Genomic DNA, 16056 nt, shown 5'->3' with positions numbered 1-16056 from the left:
TTAATTTTGGTAGTTGTTACATGCTTGGAAAATAACACAACCAACCTAACGTAACCATAAATATGTCTTTACTTCATTAAATACTACTGGCATACAATTAAAATATTTAGTTTTATTAACAAAATATTTGTGAAGAATATGAGTTTAGGATATTTTATTGATTCGATGCCTGATTATTTTAATCTGTTTATTCAAAATGTATTAGTTAGGCTGGGTCTTTAAATACAGAAAACCTTTTAAATAAATGTCCACCAGAAAAAGGGGAGAAAAACAAAAACATACCAAACATGAAAACAGCTCCCTGCTTACAACGTATCAGATAATCTGGTTGACTAGTGGCTAATTGGAGGTAATTGGATGTACTGAGAAGCGAATGTGAAGACAAGATGCTCTGATGACGTGCACAACCATTTAAACATTTTAATCAATAACACAAGTCTCATTCTTTTATTTATTTATTTATTTGCTAGGCGCAGACTCCCACAGCTTGAGTTTACCAGTGTTTACTGCAATGCCGCTTTGATCAGCTTTGTGTGATTGCATCCAGTATGAACAGAGAAGCAAGCCGGCTGTAACTGACATTAATGAAGAGAAAGAGGACTGGAAAACACACAAACACCTTCCCATACACACCAACCTAGAGAGGAAACAAACCAATCACACATTCTCGTGGCGTATACAAGCTTCTAATTGTTGATGTTTTTATGAAAGTCTGTGTGTGTGGATTTTACATGTGTGCAAGTTGTGTATGTGACGTTCGTGCTTGTGTCCTGCGGGGGAGCGCTAGAGGGGGTGTAAAGCTGGGAGATGTCAAGAGCTGCAAGGAACGACGGAGGTGTGTGTGTGTGTGTGTGTGGGGTTGACAGCTCCCTAGCCGTCTGATCACAGTGAAACCATAATGAGTCGTAGGCGATGTGTCACTGCATCGCACACACATTCGCAATGTCACCCCAATGCTCACACACACGACAGCACACACATATAACTATCTTCTTCGTTACTTCCAAGTGTGCAGCTTACACCCATCAAGTGTTCCCCCTTGACATGCACACACACACACACACACACACACAAACCCACACACACTGTGAGACTTCCTTTGCTTTTGTTTTTTTGTTTTTTTGTTTTTTTACAGATGCCAAATGTTGCTTTGGCCACATTAGAGAGACAGACAGATGGCCAGACAGACAATCAGAGCTCTACCCTGCTTATAATGTAGCTGCTTTTTGATTACTGGTTATGTGTGGGAAACATACGCAAAACATCCTTCAGGCTGGTTTAAATGTGGGTAACAGGTAGAAAAGCTCAACGTTTTGAAATTCTACTCTATTTTATCCAGCTGTTTTCTTCTTGTTGTGTTGCTTTGATTTAAAAATATGATGGAAAACGTTTTATTATTTTTATTAATATTTTTATTTATATGTACTTTCACAGAGGTTTAGCAGTAAGTTTGTCATGTACGGATGTTTTAACATGTTTACGGTGTTCTGTTGCCTGAGGAGCTGAAAACTATTTTAAAAACATTTTCTCGTTAAGGTCTTAAGGTTGACATCTTTTGTTTTTGTAAATAATGCTAGTATTTCTTGCTAAGCTGTAATGGATTGTTCTAAATTGGGGGAAAAAGAACATTTAGGTTGGAAGAACTGTTGTCTGAAATAATAAACCTGAGTAAAGTCAACAACAGAAAGCAAAAGTTGAGATATGTCAAAAAAATGTTTGCATTTTGTTGCCTTGAATTCACAACACCATTTTTAACAGTGTAACTATTATTTTTAAAGACAAAAGATTTAACGCTAGTTGGTAGAAAAGTGGTGAACTGTTACAGTACTAGGACACATGTGGACAGAATTGTTGCTACGCCTTGTTCAATGAAAGAAAAACCAGCAATGGTCACAGAAAAAACTTGAATCTGGCAAAAGGAAAAATAAATACAAATTCTATGAAAATGAACAAATGAAAGTAACACATTGCTTTTCAATTATGCTTCAATGGAATTATTTAAATAAATGTAGAATAAACGGCCTTGGACAAAAATTATGATACCATACCATTAAAGGTATAGTGGAGGATTTTCCTGAAAATTTGAAAAGAACTGCCCTGTCTACTTAAAAAAAATGCACACGCACAACCCATTACCCGCTCCCGAGAGGGAACGTCTATTGAACGCCCGCAAGAGTGTTCAGAAGCCACTTGATGCTAAACGTATGTCTCCAAATAGCATGCCAAACTTTATTTGTCCAGTAGAAACTTCGTAACCGAGGCATCTTTTCGAAGCCTGACCTGTGCTTTCAGTGAACGCTTGTTGCATATAAGAATCTCCCAAAAACACTCTGGTCTTGTTTCTCCCTTCTGAGGCCTTTCTTTTCTTCTCATATTCAACTATTCTTCTAGACACTTTTCCTCTTACAACCATTGGCCATTTTCAAAGAACTGTGGTGAGTATGGCGAGCTTCAATTATTGGCTGAAACCATAGCTCACCACACATATACGTCTGAAAGAGCGCATTTGAAGAAAAAGATGGCAAACCGGGGATGAGCAGGTAGGAGGGACTTACGTAAACAATCACCAGAATGACTGACAATTAGGAGAATTGTCAATCTCCTTTTGTCAATCTCCTTTTATCATCATTTATTTTGATGATCCACCCGAAAAAAGAGCATCCTTTACAATATGTGGTTTTGCAAGTTTCACTCTTGCATTTTTTAAATATTTGTTTTCAGCAATGGTGTCCTCTTTGGTCATCTCCCATTAAGTCCACTTGGGCTCAAACAACAACAGATGTGATCTGAGACTTATATTCCTTCAGCCTGAAGTTACCTTCAATTTCTTTTGAAGGTTTTCTGAGCTCTATTGTTACTATTCATATTATCCGTCTCTTTTATCTGTCATTAATTTTCCTCCAGGAATATTGGCTACTGTCCCATGGATCTTAAATTTCTAAATGTGCAACTGTAGTCACAAGATCTTCAAGGTTCTTGGAGGTTGTCTTATAACCTTTAATATGCTTTTCCATAATTTTCTTTCTAAACATCTGAGAGAATCCTTCCTTCTCTTCCTCTGGGTCATGTTGAGTGAAGTACAAACTGTGCAAACAGACAGTGCAGAAACTACCTTTATCCCTATATAAAGGCCGACTAGATGATTATAAAATTGTAGACACCTGTGATGCAAACCAGTTTACACACCTTAATTCAACCTTTAGCCACATTATTTTTAGTCTTTTCAATCAACATCTAGGCCTGTTTCAGGTGTTCATGTTTTAAAATCATTCTGCTGAGCAACTGGTTAAAAGCCAGACTTTTATTTGTTTTTTCAATAGTACTTTTATTACATTTTTCTTTTGTCAGATTCAAGTTATTTCTGTGACCACTTTGGGGTTTTTTCATTAAACTATGGGTACCTGCACTTCTGTCCATTTTTGTATTTTATTATTCAGTAATTTTTTCTGTTTTCATTATTGATATGTTATTGTTACTGGTGCATGTCACCATGAAACCCTGGACGTGCATAGCTCAGCAAGAGTGCACTTTTCTACAAAACACCGGTGTTAAATTGGACCTGGTTTCCGTATAAGTGAGTGTTGTTTTTGAAAAGTTTTCATGTTGAAAAACTACTTCTACACAAATATGTAGATGTGAACTAATTGAGCAGGTTTACCTTAAGCTGCTCTCTAAAGATCATTACAACTATATTCTAGCATAAGTTTCCTCACATCAAAGCTTTCCTGAATAGCTCAGTCAACCCCTAGGGGAGGCATAACAAATAGTTTAAAGAGCTAAACAATTATGAAGTATCAGTGTAAATTTGAAAATGGTTATCCACCTGTCAAATAGCCTTTAATTTAAAGGTTTAAATATTTAAGGTACCTTGAAGCCAAACTGGATCACTCCTATACTCTTTATAGAATAAAATGAGGACTAGAGTACTTTATTTCATTTAGTGAAATACTGTATGGGGTGAAGCATTACAGATTATTTAAAAAATGAAGCTAAACTGTAATATTCAACACACTTCACTTGCGCTGTCATAAACAGGGGAAAAAAAGTTTTTTTACTGAAGAAACTTAAAGAGAAAATACGTTTTGTGTAGTTATTTGATAGATTTTAAGTCTCGAACAAGATCGGACCACCGATTCTATAATCTCGACAGACAGCCTACTAGGTAGATACCCAGCCTCTCCCACATTCTCATGTTTAATTTCATGTTCGGTGAAGCTTGCAGGTTATCAGTGGAGCCTGAACTGAAGTGTGAACAAACTGTTTTTATTCTGAAATCATTTTTCTGTGCTTTGAATCTTACAGTTTGGGTAGGAGGGAGTATTTGCAATGATTTTTAAAAGCATTACTGAGATTTATTTAGGATAATAAATAAATAAATAAATACTAGCACATGCAACAGATGACTTCTAATTTAGGTCATAGATGTAAAAAGTATTTGCTAATCAAATATCAGATAACTCAGATGTCATTTATTTTATAGGAATTTGCAACTTACCAAGGCGTTGAAGCTGAAACTTTTATTTTGAATCTTGGCACCATGGCTCGATTCACTATATGTACACGTATCCCTCTGATTATAGATCCACACATCTCTGATCAATGGGCGGCCCAGTGCAGATGACCCATCTCCAACCCTGCTAAACTTTACCTCTGCCCGCTACATCAGGTTGGTTTTCCAGCGAATACGAACGCTGAACGCCGACCTCATGACTCTGACACTCAGGGACCCCAAAGATATTGATTTCATTGTGACAAGACGGGTAAGAGAAAAAAACACAACTCTTTTATGTTCTGTTCTCTTTTCTTTTTTTTATTCCTTTTTTTTCAAAATAGCAAGATTTCATCTCATTTGGTCTTTCACATTTCTTTTTCTAAAATCAATGCTCAATGCACCCTCATAAATGTTGCACATTTTCTTTCTTTTCTCTTCAGTATTATTATTCCATTAAGGACATCTCAGTTGGAGGGATGTGTATCTGTTATGGCCATGCCAAAGCGTGCCCACTCAACCCTGATACAAAGGTACAACACTCTCTGCTTCTAAGTCCAGTTAACAAAACCAAACAGGTAATGAAGCAGTTCCACAGTACTAAACTAGAGCAAAGAAAACCCACAGGTTTTTTTTATTTATAACCTCATATCAAACCTTTTGAATGTATGTGTATGTAAATGCCTTTAGGGAAGCAGGTGACACAGCAAAGGTTTGTCTCTTATGTGACTTCAAACACAGGTGTGTTAGATACCAGACATCTGATCTTTTTCTTTTTGTCTCTCTCTGACCACACACACACACACACACACACACACACAAATGCTTAATCGTGTGTGAACTTTAGATGTCCTGTGGCCCAAATACGCAGTGTTACTCTGATGTGACACTGGTGTCTTGTCCCTCTGTGATGATCGCAATGAAAAGAAGTGATATCAGTAGTGTGTATGGAGCTCCAGTTTCCTACTTTTTCTCACCTCACCTTCAAAGGTTATGTTACAGAAGTGTTTACACTGACTAGAAAAGCCTTATCGGTTTGAATAACATTGATATTTACATGTCCTGGCAATTTTTTCTTAGCTGTGTCTTTTTTTCTTCCTTTTTTTTAAATATCAAAGGTCTCTGTCTTCCCTGATTGCATCACATTTACATTGCATATTTATTCATACCTACTGAACCTAAGAATTTTAAGTGATTATTAGATTGAATTAGGATAATAAATCACTTCATCAGATGTTTTTTTGAAGGACTCTCTCTCTCTTTCATCATAGAATATTTTTGAACAAAATGGATCATCAAGGAAGATCAGGTGTAAAATTGTGAAAAATCTACTGTTGATCTAGTTTATGAAATAATATGCCAAGCTTTTAAAAGCATAGCACAGTCGAAACAATGCAGGTGTCTGACCCAGCCATTGATGACGTTTAATCTACACTGGCTTGGAAAAAAAATTCTATTAACCATACAAGACTCCAAAATGACAACGGTAAGTGGGCAAAGTGAAGAAATATACTTGTCGTGGAAAAATCCTGCCTTTTTGAAAAGGAGAAGCACCTGACAGACATGAAAGTAAGTTCGTAGTAAGGTGGTCTTATGGTAAAAGAGTCATGGATAGAAAGAAGACTACAGTTTAAAGATAACCCGCAATTTATTTATATATAAAAAAAAATAAACAAACAAAATAAAAATGCACTAATTATCAGAATTCAGGTTAACAGAAAATACAGTACGTAATTTATTTTTTTTTTAACAAAAGTTTAATGTCTTATTTGCGATTAAACACACAGGTCTGCATGTTGATAGTCTACTGTTTTATGTACTGATGACAATGGAAGACAAATATATTTTTAAATAGTCTCAAATAGTGGCAGAAAGTGAAAGTAGTGTCTGTTAAAAACAATGACGTTATGATGCTTTGTTTCAGTAGATGTAGATAAAGGTGATTAAGTAAAAAGAGTTAGTACAGTACCTGTAACACAACAGTTTATTTCCAAAATAAAGCTATTTTGGAAATAAACTGTTGTGTAGTGTGATGAACAACTGCAATGATTTTTGGCCAATTTTGTAGAACCCACCATGAGACTGGATGCCAGCCTATACCCCTAATGTGACTGAAGGTGCTTGAGATCAAAACCTTACTATATTTATGAGAAATCCAAGGCTGCACATCACTCCGAACACACCATTTCCACCTTTAAAGACAATGCATTTGACACCATCTAGCAAAGTTGGGTTGATCAGGCTCATGGGAAGATGTGGGTAATATAGGTTGAACCTGGAAGAAATAATGATAGTTTAAATATTCTCCATCCAATCTTTCGGAGACATTGAATTTTGTGGTTGTAACACAAAAAAATCATGTCAATTTACTTTCATATGAACTATACTAATTATGAATTTTTGCAAGGAACTGTGAAAACAACATGCAGGTTGGTGATTATTGTCTATTTTTAAGCCTTTTTAAAAATCTTATCTGGCCAGGATGTGGCCCAGCCGATCCAGTTTGTCAGTAATGTTGGGGAGACCAGATTGGTCTCCTTTCTTTGGACACAAGTTTAAAAAAACAAATGCAAGAGAGTTCAGGAAAGGTCATATTGACTAAAACTCTGTGTTGCTCAATTTCTCATATAGGCTCGGCACTATTGTTTGGGCCACTCTATAAGACTGGAATTGAAACACTACTCCAGACATTTTAAATTGAGAAACCTTCCTTGATGGGAAGTGAAATGTCTTCTAAGTTGGAAAACAAAGTCCAGTGGATTGTTTTTTTTAAAGTCGTAGGGAAACGGCTGTTCCAACCGTTGCATTTCCGAATTCTTCCAAGTGGTGCCTGACTTTACGCGAGTGAATAAAGTGAATGTGATTGGTCGTTTATCAAGAGGGCGGAAGGTTGTGGCGGAAGGTTCGCAAGCAAGTTTGATTGTGGCCGGTTTGTTTGAAGCATCTTGCTAACCAGTTAGCATCTTAGTGCAAGTAGCACTAAATTGGTGACTTAGAAACGACACTGTCAAGGAACACTATGGACAGCGGGAACATGGAAGAGGAGGAGAGTTTTGTGTCGGAGGTCATACGTTTTTTATTTAGAGGAGGAAAGTGAGGATAAAGATGTTGTGGAAGGGGGTGCCAGAAGCTTGGTTTGGTGTAGAAGGCTTCCAGCCGTACATGTTTGAGCCCTTGCCTCGCAATGATACCAGTTCTGTTAGCTCTACACCTGCCAATGACACAGACGTCCATCCCCGTGAACACTGGGACGGAACTCAATGGGAAAGTAAATTATGCTTATTTCATATTTCAACCTGCATTTATTAGCTGCGACATATGAATCAAGATGCTATGACCGAAATAATTTGATTGACAGATGACCGTTGATGCATGATTGGCCCAATTTAGGTGTACAAGCTGAGGTATAACCAACTGGCCTGCATAAAATAGAGAAACCCCCCCCCACAGATTTTAAGACAGGATTTTTTTTTATATAGAAATGTTCTAACTTTTGGGACAATATCGTCTGATAAAGAGTACATTTATATACATGTTTAAGTCAGAATGATTTGAAATTGAAATATGATTTCCCTACGACTCAGTTTTTAAAATTTTTTTAAATGACTATGACCTGGGTGACTGAGCATCTTTACCAGCACTCATCGCTATAGTAACTGGATGCCTGTTTTTTTGTTTCGGAAGAGAGGGAAAAATACTCTACTTCCAAAGAATCCAAACATGGCCTTTTACTTTGCTTCTGTACTGCAGCTCATTTTATCTAGTGAAAATACCAGCACCCTCACACAATAACTCAATTCACAGAAAATCTTCAACTGAATTACTGGAGCCTGGATTTGGCCATAATTCTGTAACATTCAGCTTTTAGCTGCCCATGTTTTAGTTTAGGATTTATTCCTCTCATGGGAGAATAGTAGGAAACCAATTTTCTATTTACTGTTGAGCTGGAAGGCCAACAATATTCTTTCAGTGCAACCTGCTCTCCTGTGGAGCCACTTGGCGTTTGTTTGGCTTTTAATGGTTTATTCCTGTTGTTAGTTGCTATTTTAAGTAGTTTTATTTTAGATTTGTAGAACATTTTTAAAATTATAAATCAGTTTTAGTAAAATCTTCAAAGAATTTTAATAATATTTAACTTTTTCTGTTACTGATAATTGATGCTGAGGGGAAACTAAATATGTTCTGTAGAGAATGAAAGGAAATTTGAGATTCTGCCGGGTTATTTTGGTTGATGAGCACAATAGTGTTCCATTATAAAGATATTTAATGTGAAATGGTACTAGACCTTTTTTAATTTACATAATATTATTAAAATATGAAGTAATGGAAATAGTTTTTTTTTTTATTATTCATACAGGATATCCAAGTTGTGTATTTTTCTTTTAGGTATACCACATTTCTTTTCTTTCCAAAAATTGGATTTGTTCAGATTGTTCATTTGATTGATATACCTTTCAGGCATGCTACCACTCAAGTCTCAATTATTTTAGCAGGACCTCAACAGCTTGTGTTGAGGAAATGACTAAAGTGGAAAACCACAGAGTGCTCATTCTTTCTGTTTAGATGTGTAACAATCCCTCCATAATCAACCTCCAGTCCACAGAGAACCAATAAATCATAACAGGCGTAACATCTGTTAAACACATAATGACTCTGTATTTCTTCTCCCTGTCTATGTAGAAGTTTAGCTGTGAATGTGAGCACAATACATGCGGGGAGAGCTGTGATCACTGTTGCCCGGGTTACCACCAGCAGCCATGGATGGCGGGGACCTTCCTCACCAGACATGTCTGCGAAAGTAAGGAAAAATGCTTACCTTATTATCCCAGGGCTATGTTGAGCTTTTCAAAACACTTCTCCTGGTTTTAGAGCAGGGCTCCAAGAGTTGTGGTTGCTCATGTTAAGCTGCTTATTATTTCATTAAACTATATTTAAACCTATTAAATGGATAACCAGCATGTTTTAGAATCTAGCAATAATTCCTTCCAGCCAGATGGAATCAGACTTTAGAATTACTGGCTATTAAAAAAAGTTTCCTCTTACCTTCAACCTTGATAAACAGCAGTAAAAGGTGGATGTAAAAAGCTGTTTTCCATCAAACGGGTCATAAAAATGTACTGCTCTGCTCAGTTTTACACAGGTTAATTTATCACTTTTGGTGTCTTGACAATGACATAACATAATCTATAAAGAAAGTTTCTACTGGAGTTGAAATTAAAGAACCAAATGTTAAAAATGGAGCAGCACCAAAGCACCGTGTTCTAGCTCGCCTTAAAGAACCTGAAGGGGTATAAGAATAGTTCCTTTTTTACTGCATAAATTTGGCATAACTTTTTATTTTTTTTTATCTATTTATGTTTTCAGAGTGCAACTGCCATAATAAGGCAGAGGAGTGCTACTTTAATCAGACTGTGGCTGATCTATCACTAAGCCTTGACATTCATGGTCAGTATCGAGGTGGTGGCGTCTGTACTGGCTGCCGGGACAACACAGCTGGAATCAACTGTCAAAGCTGCATTTCTGGTTACTACAGACCTTCAACGGTATGCTTAATATACCTAAACGTTTCACAAAGGTGTTTATACATTGTTTAGAAATGATCTTTTTTTGCGTGTCCAGGTGAGTCCGGATGAGGAGGACCCCTGCATTCCATGCTCGTGTGATCCACATGGTTCTATCAGCCAAACTTGTGTTGCAGATGAAAGCCAAGCTTCACCTGGTAGGCAAACTATTTTTTCCTCACTTTTCTTTTATGTTTGTCCATTCTTCTCTTTGAGACATAAGCACACAGAAACACACATTCCTTTTACAAATATTTTCAAAAGGAGACTTAGATTATCTTAACAGTGCCTTGTAAATCCTACCTGATATCCTGTGGGATTTATATAATTAGAGCTCTTGTTATATAAATATCTGTGACAGTGTTAGACTATTTATATTAAGAGGTAATTCTGCTCTTTATAGATTTTTTTGTATCAATATAATAATAGTAGATCTATTTTAGTTCCTTCAAGGAGTTTTCTTTTCTTTTTTTGACCTCGTAGAAGTGTTTTCTAAGATGTGTGTTTGTCTATGTGTTTGATTGGCAGGTCAGCCAGCAGGGTCATGCTGGTGTAAGGAAGGTTTCGGAGGTCTGCGATGTGACAGGTGAGAGACCCGCATACTCACATACTGAGAGACACAGAAATGTAGTGACAGGTGAGCAGACCCTTTCGGCTCTTGTCTGCTCAAATTATTATTTGAAAATTCCCTAAAAGCTTATATTAAGTTCTTAGATTATGATTTTCCACTGTGAGCCCGTATTAATTTACAAATAGTAAATGTATATCATGAGATCTTTTCCCCTGTGATTACCTTTTGAGTGGTTCTGTGGCCTGGCTGACAACTGAATGTTGTTCCCTGGAAAAAATTTTTTTTTACAAATGACTTTTTTTCATCTTTACCTTAGTTATAACCAAATCGAATTAAAATAGATAAATAATTAAAAAAACATGATTTTCCAATCTGTGAATATTCCATCACAGTATAATACTATATTTATCATTCCCAGCTGAACTTGTTATGGAAACAGCATTTTTATTGTTTTATGTTTTATGATGTTTTATTGTTATCTCCCTTTTATCTCCTCTTTTCTTTCATCCTTTCTCCTTTTTTTATCTCTTTTTCCTTTCTTGTTCTACTTACATTGCAGTGTCCATAAAATCTGAAATACTACCTGCATGAATTATAGTAAAGCTAATTATATACATAAATCAAGCGGAACACTATTACGATAGCCGTACTGCTCCACTTGTGAAAGCAAAATCTGTTCGCCTCTTTTTGACATGAAGACAATTATTCGTATTGCCACATCGCCACACAGGACACTGTTAAAAAAAAAAGAAAAGAAATAATGATAATGTCTGCAGTGTTTTATATGGATTTCATTTCTCATTTAATATTTTTTCATAGAAAAACCCCTGCAACAGCAAAACACATTTTTCTCCAAACTAGTTTTCATTTTGACTCTTATAAAATTATAGACCATAATTTGGCATTAGGAAAATTTTGATTATGATTGTTTTATATGTGTTTTCCCGAACCTCTGATTAGTTCAACATATATGGAGTTGCAACGTAGTTATATTATGTGCAAAAATAACTTTTACAAATGTTAAAAGACAGTTAGATTACTTTCAGGAGGAAGAGAAAAAAAACAGCATTTTTTCCCAGTTGAAATGTAAAGAAGTTCAAATGACAATTAAACATAAGATAATGTATTGTCTTCTTTGTCTTTTCGATTAACAGGATGAATAAGTAAAAGCTTTCTCAAAGAGTGAAAAGCATAGTTTTTTTTTCACAAAGAAAGCATGGAAAATGTTTTATATGATGTTAATGCATATGCTATGATCTGGTTGAACTGTAAAGTGCCTTGAGATGATATGTGTTGTGAATTTGGCGCTATATAAATAAACTGAATTGAATTGAATTGAAATCAATAGGCTGGAAGGAAGCTGCTTTTATGTTTCTGACCTCAACCATTTAATCAAAAGTGAGGGAGTGTTGGCCTAGTTCTTAGAACCTCTGAGAAGGTTGCAAGTACCCAGTTTGATCCCCACTCTGACTCTCTGAGCAAAAGTACTTCCAATTAACCCTGTAAATGGGTGAATATGCAATATATTAACTTTCACAAATTAGAAATTTTCATTAAGATATGTTAACTAATTTGGTTCTACATCCTTGACCATGATCATGTGCTAATGCCTGTTCATTGTTTTGTTTTCTAGTTTTTTTTTAACTGCACTGAGCTCTAGCTAGAACAACAATAAAACAATGTTGTGTTTTTGTTTTGTGTGTATATCAGATATAATGTAAATATTCTGAAAATGTAATTTAGCAGGCAATTCTTTAGCATACAATTCATTTTTAAAGACTGGTCACACATTATCTTTTTTAGATGAACCATATCCTACACTTTTATGAATATTTGCTGATACATGTGAAGTTACTGTATTTTAGTGTCTGTTAGCGTGCCTTACAAAGGGTTTCTGATTTTGATCAATGAGAGGCAGACAGAAAATACTGACAGGGATTGTTATTGTGACCAACAGCAAAAGTTAACAATTTTATAATCTCCTTCATTGTGGTTAAATTAATTTGTCTTCAGGTGTGCTATTGGATATATGGGGTACCCAAACTGTGAGCACTGTAATTGCAGTGTGGAAGGAAGCATCAACTCCGACCCGTGTGTGACCCCATGTATATGCAAGGTTAGAGACAGACTCACACACAGCCTAACATTTGCATTCAAACTCATTATGAAAAGTACTTTGCCTTAACCTTTCTAGCCTTGTCATCATTATTTTCGCCACATTAACACTGCAATTGCCTGCCTTGTGCTCATATTTGAAGACGGATCATAAACTCTCCTGCATGCACTTTTCTGTACAGGAACATGTTGAAGGAGAGAACTGTGATCGGTGTAAACTTGGTTTCTACAATCTGCAAGGTAGTAATCGACGAGGCTGCGAAAAATGCTTCTGCATGGGCATTGCAAGCCAATGCTCGTCCTCCACTTGGAACTTTGGGAAGGTAAGCATTTCTCATTTTTGAATTTCTGTCTCATGTTTAACCAAAGAGGAAGATACTGAACTTGCCTTAAATTAGTGTTTTTTTCTTCATATATATACACTCACCAGCCACTTTATTAGGTACCCCATGCTAGTAACGGGTTGGACCCCCTTTTGCCTTCAGAACTGCCTCAATTCTTCGTGGCATAGATTCAACAAGGTGCTGGAAGCATTTCTCAGGGGGTTTGGTCCATATTGACATGATGGCATCACACAGTTGCCGCAGATTTGTCGGCTGCACATCCATGATGCGAATCTCCCGTTCCACCACATCCCAAAGATGCTCTATTGGATTGAGATCTGGTGACTGTGGAGGCCATTTGAGTACAGTGAACTCATTGTCATGTTCAAGAAACCAGTCTGAGATGATTCCAGCTTTATGACATGGCGCATTATCCTGCTGAAAGTAGCCATCAGAAGTTGGGTACATTGTGGTCATAAAGGGATGGACATGGTCAGCAACTATACTCAGGTAGGCTGTGGCGTTGCAACGATGCTCAGTTGGTACCAAGGGGCCCAAAGAGTGCCAAGAAAATATTCCCCACACCATGACACCACCACCACCAGCATGAACTGTTGATACAAGGCAGGATGGATTCATGCTTTCATGTTGTAGACGCCAAATTCTGACCCTACCATCCGAATGTCGCAGCAGAAATCGAGACTCATCAGACCAGGCAACGCTTTTCCAATCTTCTATTGTCCAATTTCGATGAGCTTGTGCAAATTGTAGCCTCAGTTTCCTGTTCTTAGCTGAAAGGAGTGGCACCCGGTGTGGTCTTCTGCTGCTGTAGCCCATCTGCCTCAAAGTTCGACGTACTGTGCGTTCAGAGATGCTCTTCTGCCCACCTTGGTTGTAACGGGTGGTTATTTGAGTTACTGTTGCCCTTCTATCAGCTCGAACCAGTCTGGCCATTCTCCTCTGACCTCTGGCATCAACAAGGCATTTCCGCCTACAGAACTTCCGCTCACTGGATGTTTTTTCTTTTTCGGACCATTCTCTGTAAACCCTAGAGATGGTTGTGCGTGAAAATCCCAGTAGATCAGCAGTTTCTGAAATACTCAGACCAGCCCTTCTGGCACCAACAATCATGCCACGTTCAAAGTCACTCAAATTACCTTTCTTCCCCATACTGATGCTCGGTTTGAACTGCAGGAGATTGTCTTGACCATGTCTACATGCCTAAATGCACTGAGTTGCCGCCATGTGATTGGCTGCTTAGAAATTAAGTGTTAAGAGCAGTTGGACAGGTGTTACTAATGAAGTGGCCGGTGAGTGTAAATTATTGAGAAAAAATATCGATTTTCCTAGAAGGAACACTAAAACCAACGTGCTGTCTTTGCACCACCATGTGCGACAAATCATTAGAATTTATGTGTATTCTTATATTAATGCAGTGCAGTGCAGGTCTGTTTAAATAAGCTTAAATGGACATTTTAGCCAGATAGAAGCTTGGCAGGACCCTTTAACGTCCCCCAGATGAAGCACCTTAATTTAATTTACTGAGCTGATCAAAAATCTCAAATGCCAGACAGGAAAGAGTCCTGGTGAATTTCAGAATAAAATAAAATCACCTACTTACACTTACATAACTAGTGTAAATAAAACAGCAAAGCAGAAACACGATGAAACAGAGGAGCTATTGGAATTTTACCCTGCAGCTTCCTGAAAGCTTGTTTTCACAGCTGGAGCTGTGGGTGGGCTGGGCTGGCACAGCACCAATGGGTTTTGTTCTCTGTGGCAAGACCACATTAGATCAGGTCCACTGCAGTTCCATTGTCAGTAGCTGCATTTCAATTAATCATCAAATTGCAGAAATTGTAATTGTGAAAATGAATTAGCTGAATATTGCAAGTTTTACGGCGGTATCGAAATTCGGATGCAATGGAAACACATTTTTTTTATAACATATGAGTCAGCTGGACCTTACGACCTTGTAAAAAGATGAAGCAGAAGACCGGAAGTGGTTGGAGAAGGATGGTTTCCACCAGAGCCTCAGCTGAAATATGGATATAGCTCATGTGTTCACCTTTGAATCATTGTGTGAACAAATGTATTTACATGCAAATATTATATTTGTTATTTAATAGATACCGGTACACTGAAATTGCAGAACTTTGGATTTACGAATTTAGCAGGATATCGACACAGCTTTGAGCACATTCGTAATGGAAATGCAGTCAGTGTGAGCCCTGCTTTAAGGCTAACAAGGGTCACTAAGGTAAAAAAATAAAATAAAAATATTCTAGTGACAGCAAAACAAAACTTACATCATTAGAATAAACCTCAGGGGTGTTAAACTGTGGAGGTATTACCTTTGTACGTTCTAAGGTAGTTTAGAGTCTAAAACAAATAATCAATCAATAAAGCAATGGAGCCGGTATGATACAGGTGAAGGGAAAAGAGAAGGGTAGCCCATTGTAAAAAGGGTTTGGAAAGAGTTTAGGGGGGAAAGACAAGAAGACAAGTTTGAAAAGGAGAAGACAAGAGGTAAGAGGGAGGAGAGAGGTGAAGCAAGAGGAAAGAGTTTTTAACTGACAGGTGGGGTGGGAGTGGAGGAAAGAGGAGATGCTGACAGGATGACAGCTCTGATTTAGATACCCAGTGTGTGTGTGTTTGGGTATGTGTGGGTTTTGTGCCTGTGAGTGTGTTTGAAAGTAGAAGCCAAGGTTAGGTTAATTGTGAAGACGTGTGTTTCTTGCTCTGGAGCTCTCCCAGACCGAGATACACACCATCAGTCAGTCTCTTTCAAGATGGAAGTTTATGTGGCAAATGTAAAAAAATAATAAAAAAAAATAGGACTAACCAAAGAAAGTAAAGATGCTTCTTATTTATTGCATATATTGTGCAAATGTGCAGATTATTACTAATAATCACTGATGTTATTGATATAGACATAGCAAATGTCATATATTTTTGAATTTTGACATTCTTCCTGCAGTTTGTTATAAATGGGCT

At 37.1% G+C, this 16056-nt stretch overlaps 1 protein-coding gene across 5 annotated transcripts in view; it reads left to right on the top strand.

The window, feature by feature from the left end:
* Nucleotides 1–16056, top strand: part of lama2 (laminin, alpha 2) — a 185038-nt gene that overhangs the window by 24385 nt on the left and 144597 nt on the right. For all 5 annotated transcript variants that reach the window (XM_038271300.1, XM_038271297.1, XM_038271298.1 and 2 more), the window contains exons 5-12: nucleotides 4581–4760; nucleotides 4933–5022; nucleotides 9170–9287; nucleotides 9854–10032; nucleotides 10109–10208; nucleotides 10579–10636; nucleotides 12635–12737; nucleotides 12919–13059. In XM_038271300.1, the coding sequence (XP_038127228.1) occupies nucleotides 4581–4760; nucleotides 4933–5022; nucleotides 9170–9287; nucleotides 9854–10032; nucleotides 10109–10208; nucleotides 10579–10636; nucleotides 12635–12737; nucleotides 12919–13059 (969 nt within the window). The remainder of the gene's footprint in view (nucleotides 1–4580; nucleotides 4761–4932; nucleotides 5023–9169; nucleotides 9288–9853; nucleotides 10033–10108; nucleotides 10209–10578; nucleotides 10637–12634; nucleotides 12738–12918; nucleotides 13060–16056) is intronic.

Source organism: Cyprinodon tularosa, unplaced genomic scaffold (assembly GCF_016077235.1).
Source record: "Cyprinodon tularosa strain WSP-4 unplaced genomic scaffold, ASM1607723v1 ctg799, whole genome shotgun sequence".
Lineage (NCBI taxonomy): Eukaryota > Metazoa > Chordata > Actinopteri > Cyprinodontiformes > Cyprinodontidae > Cyprinodon > Cyprinodon tularosa.
Note: the sequence above shows the minus strand (reverse complement) of the source record. Positions and strands in the feature narration are given on the sequence as shown.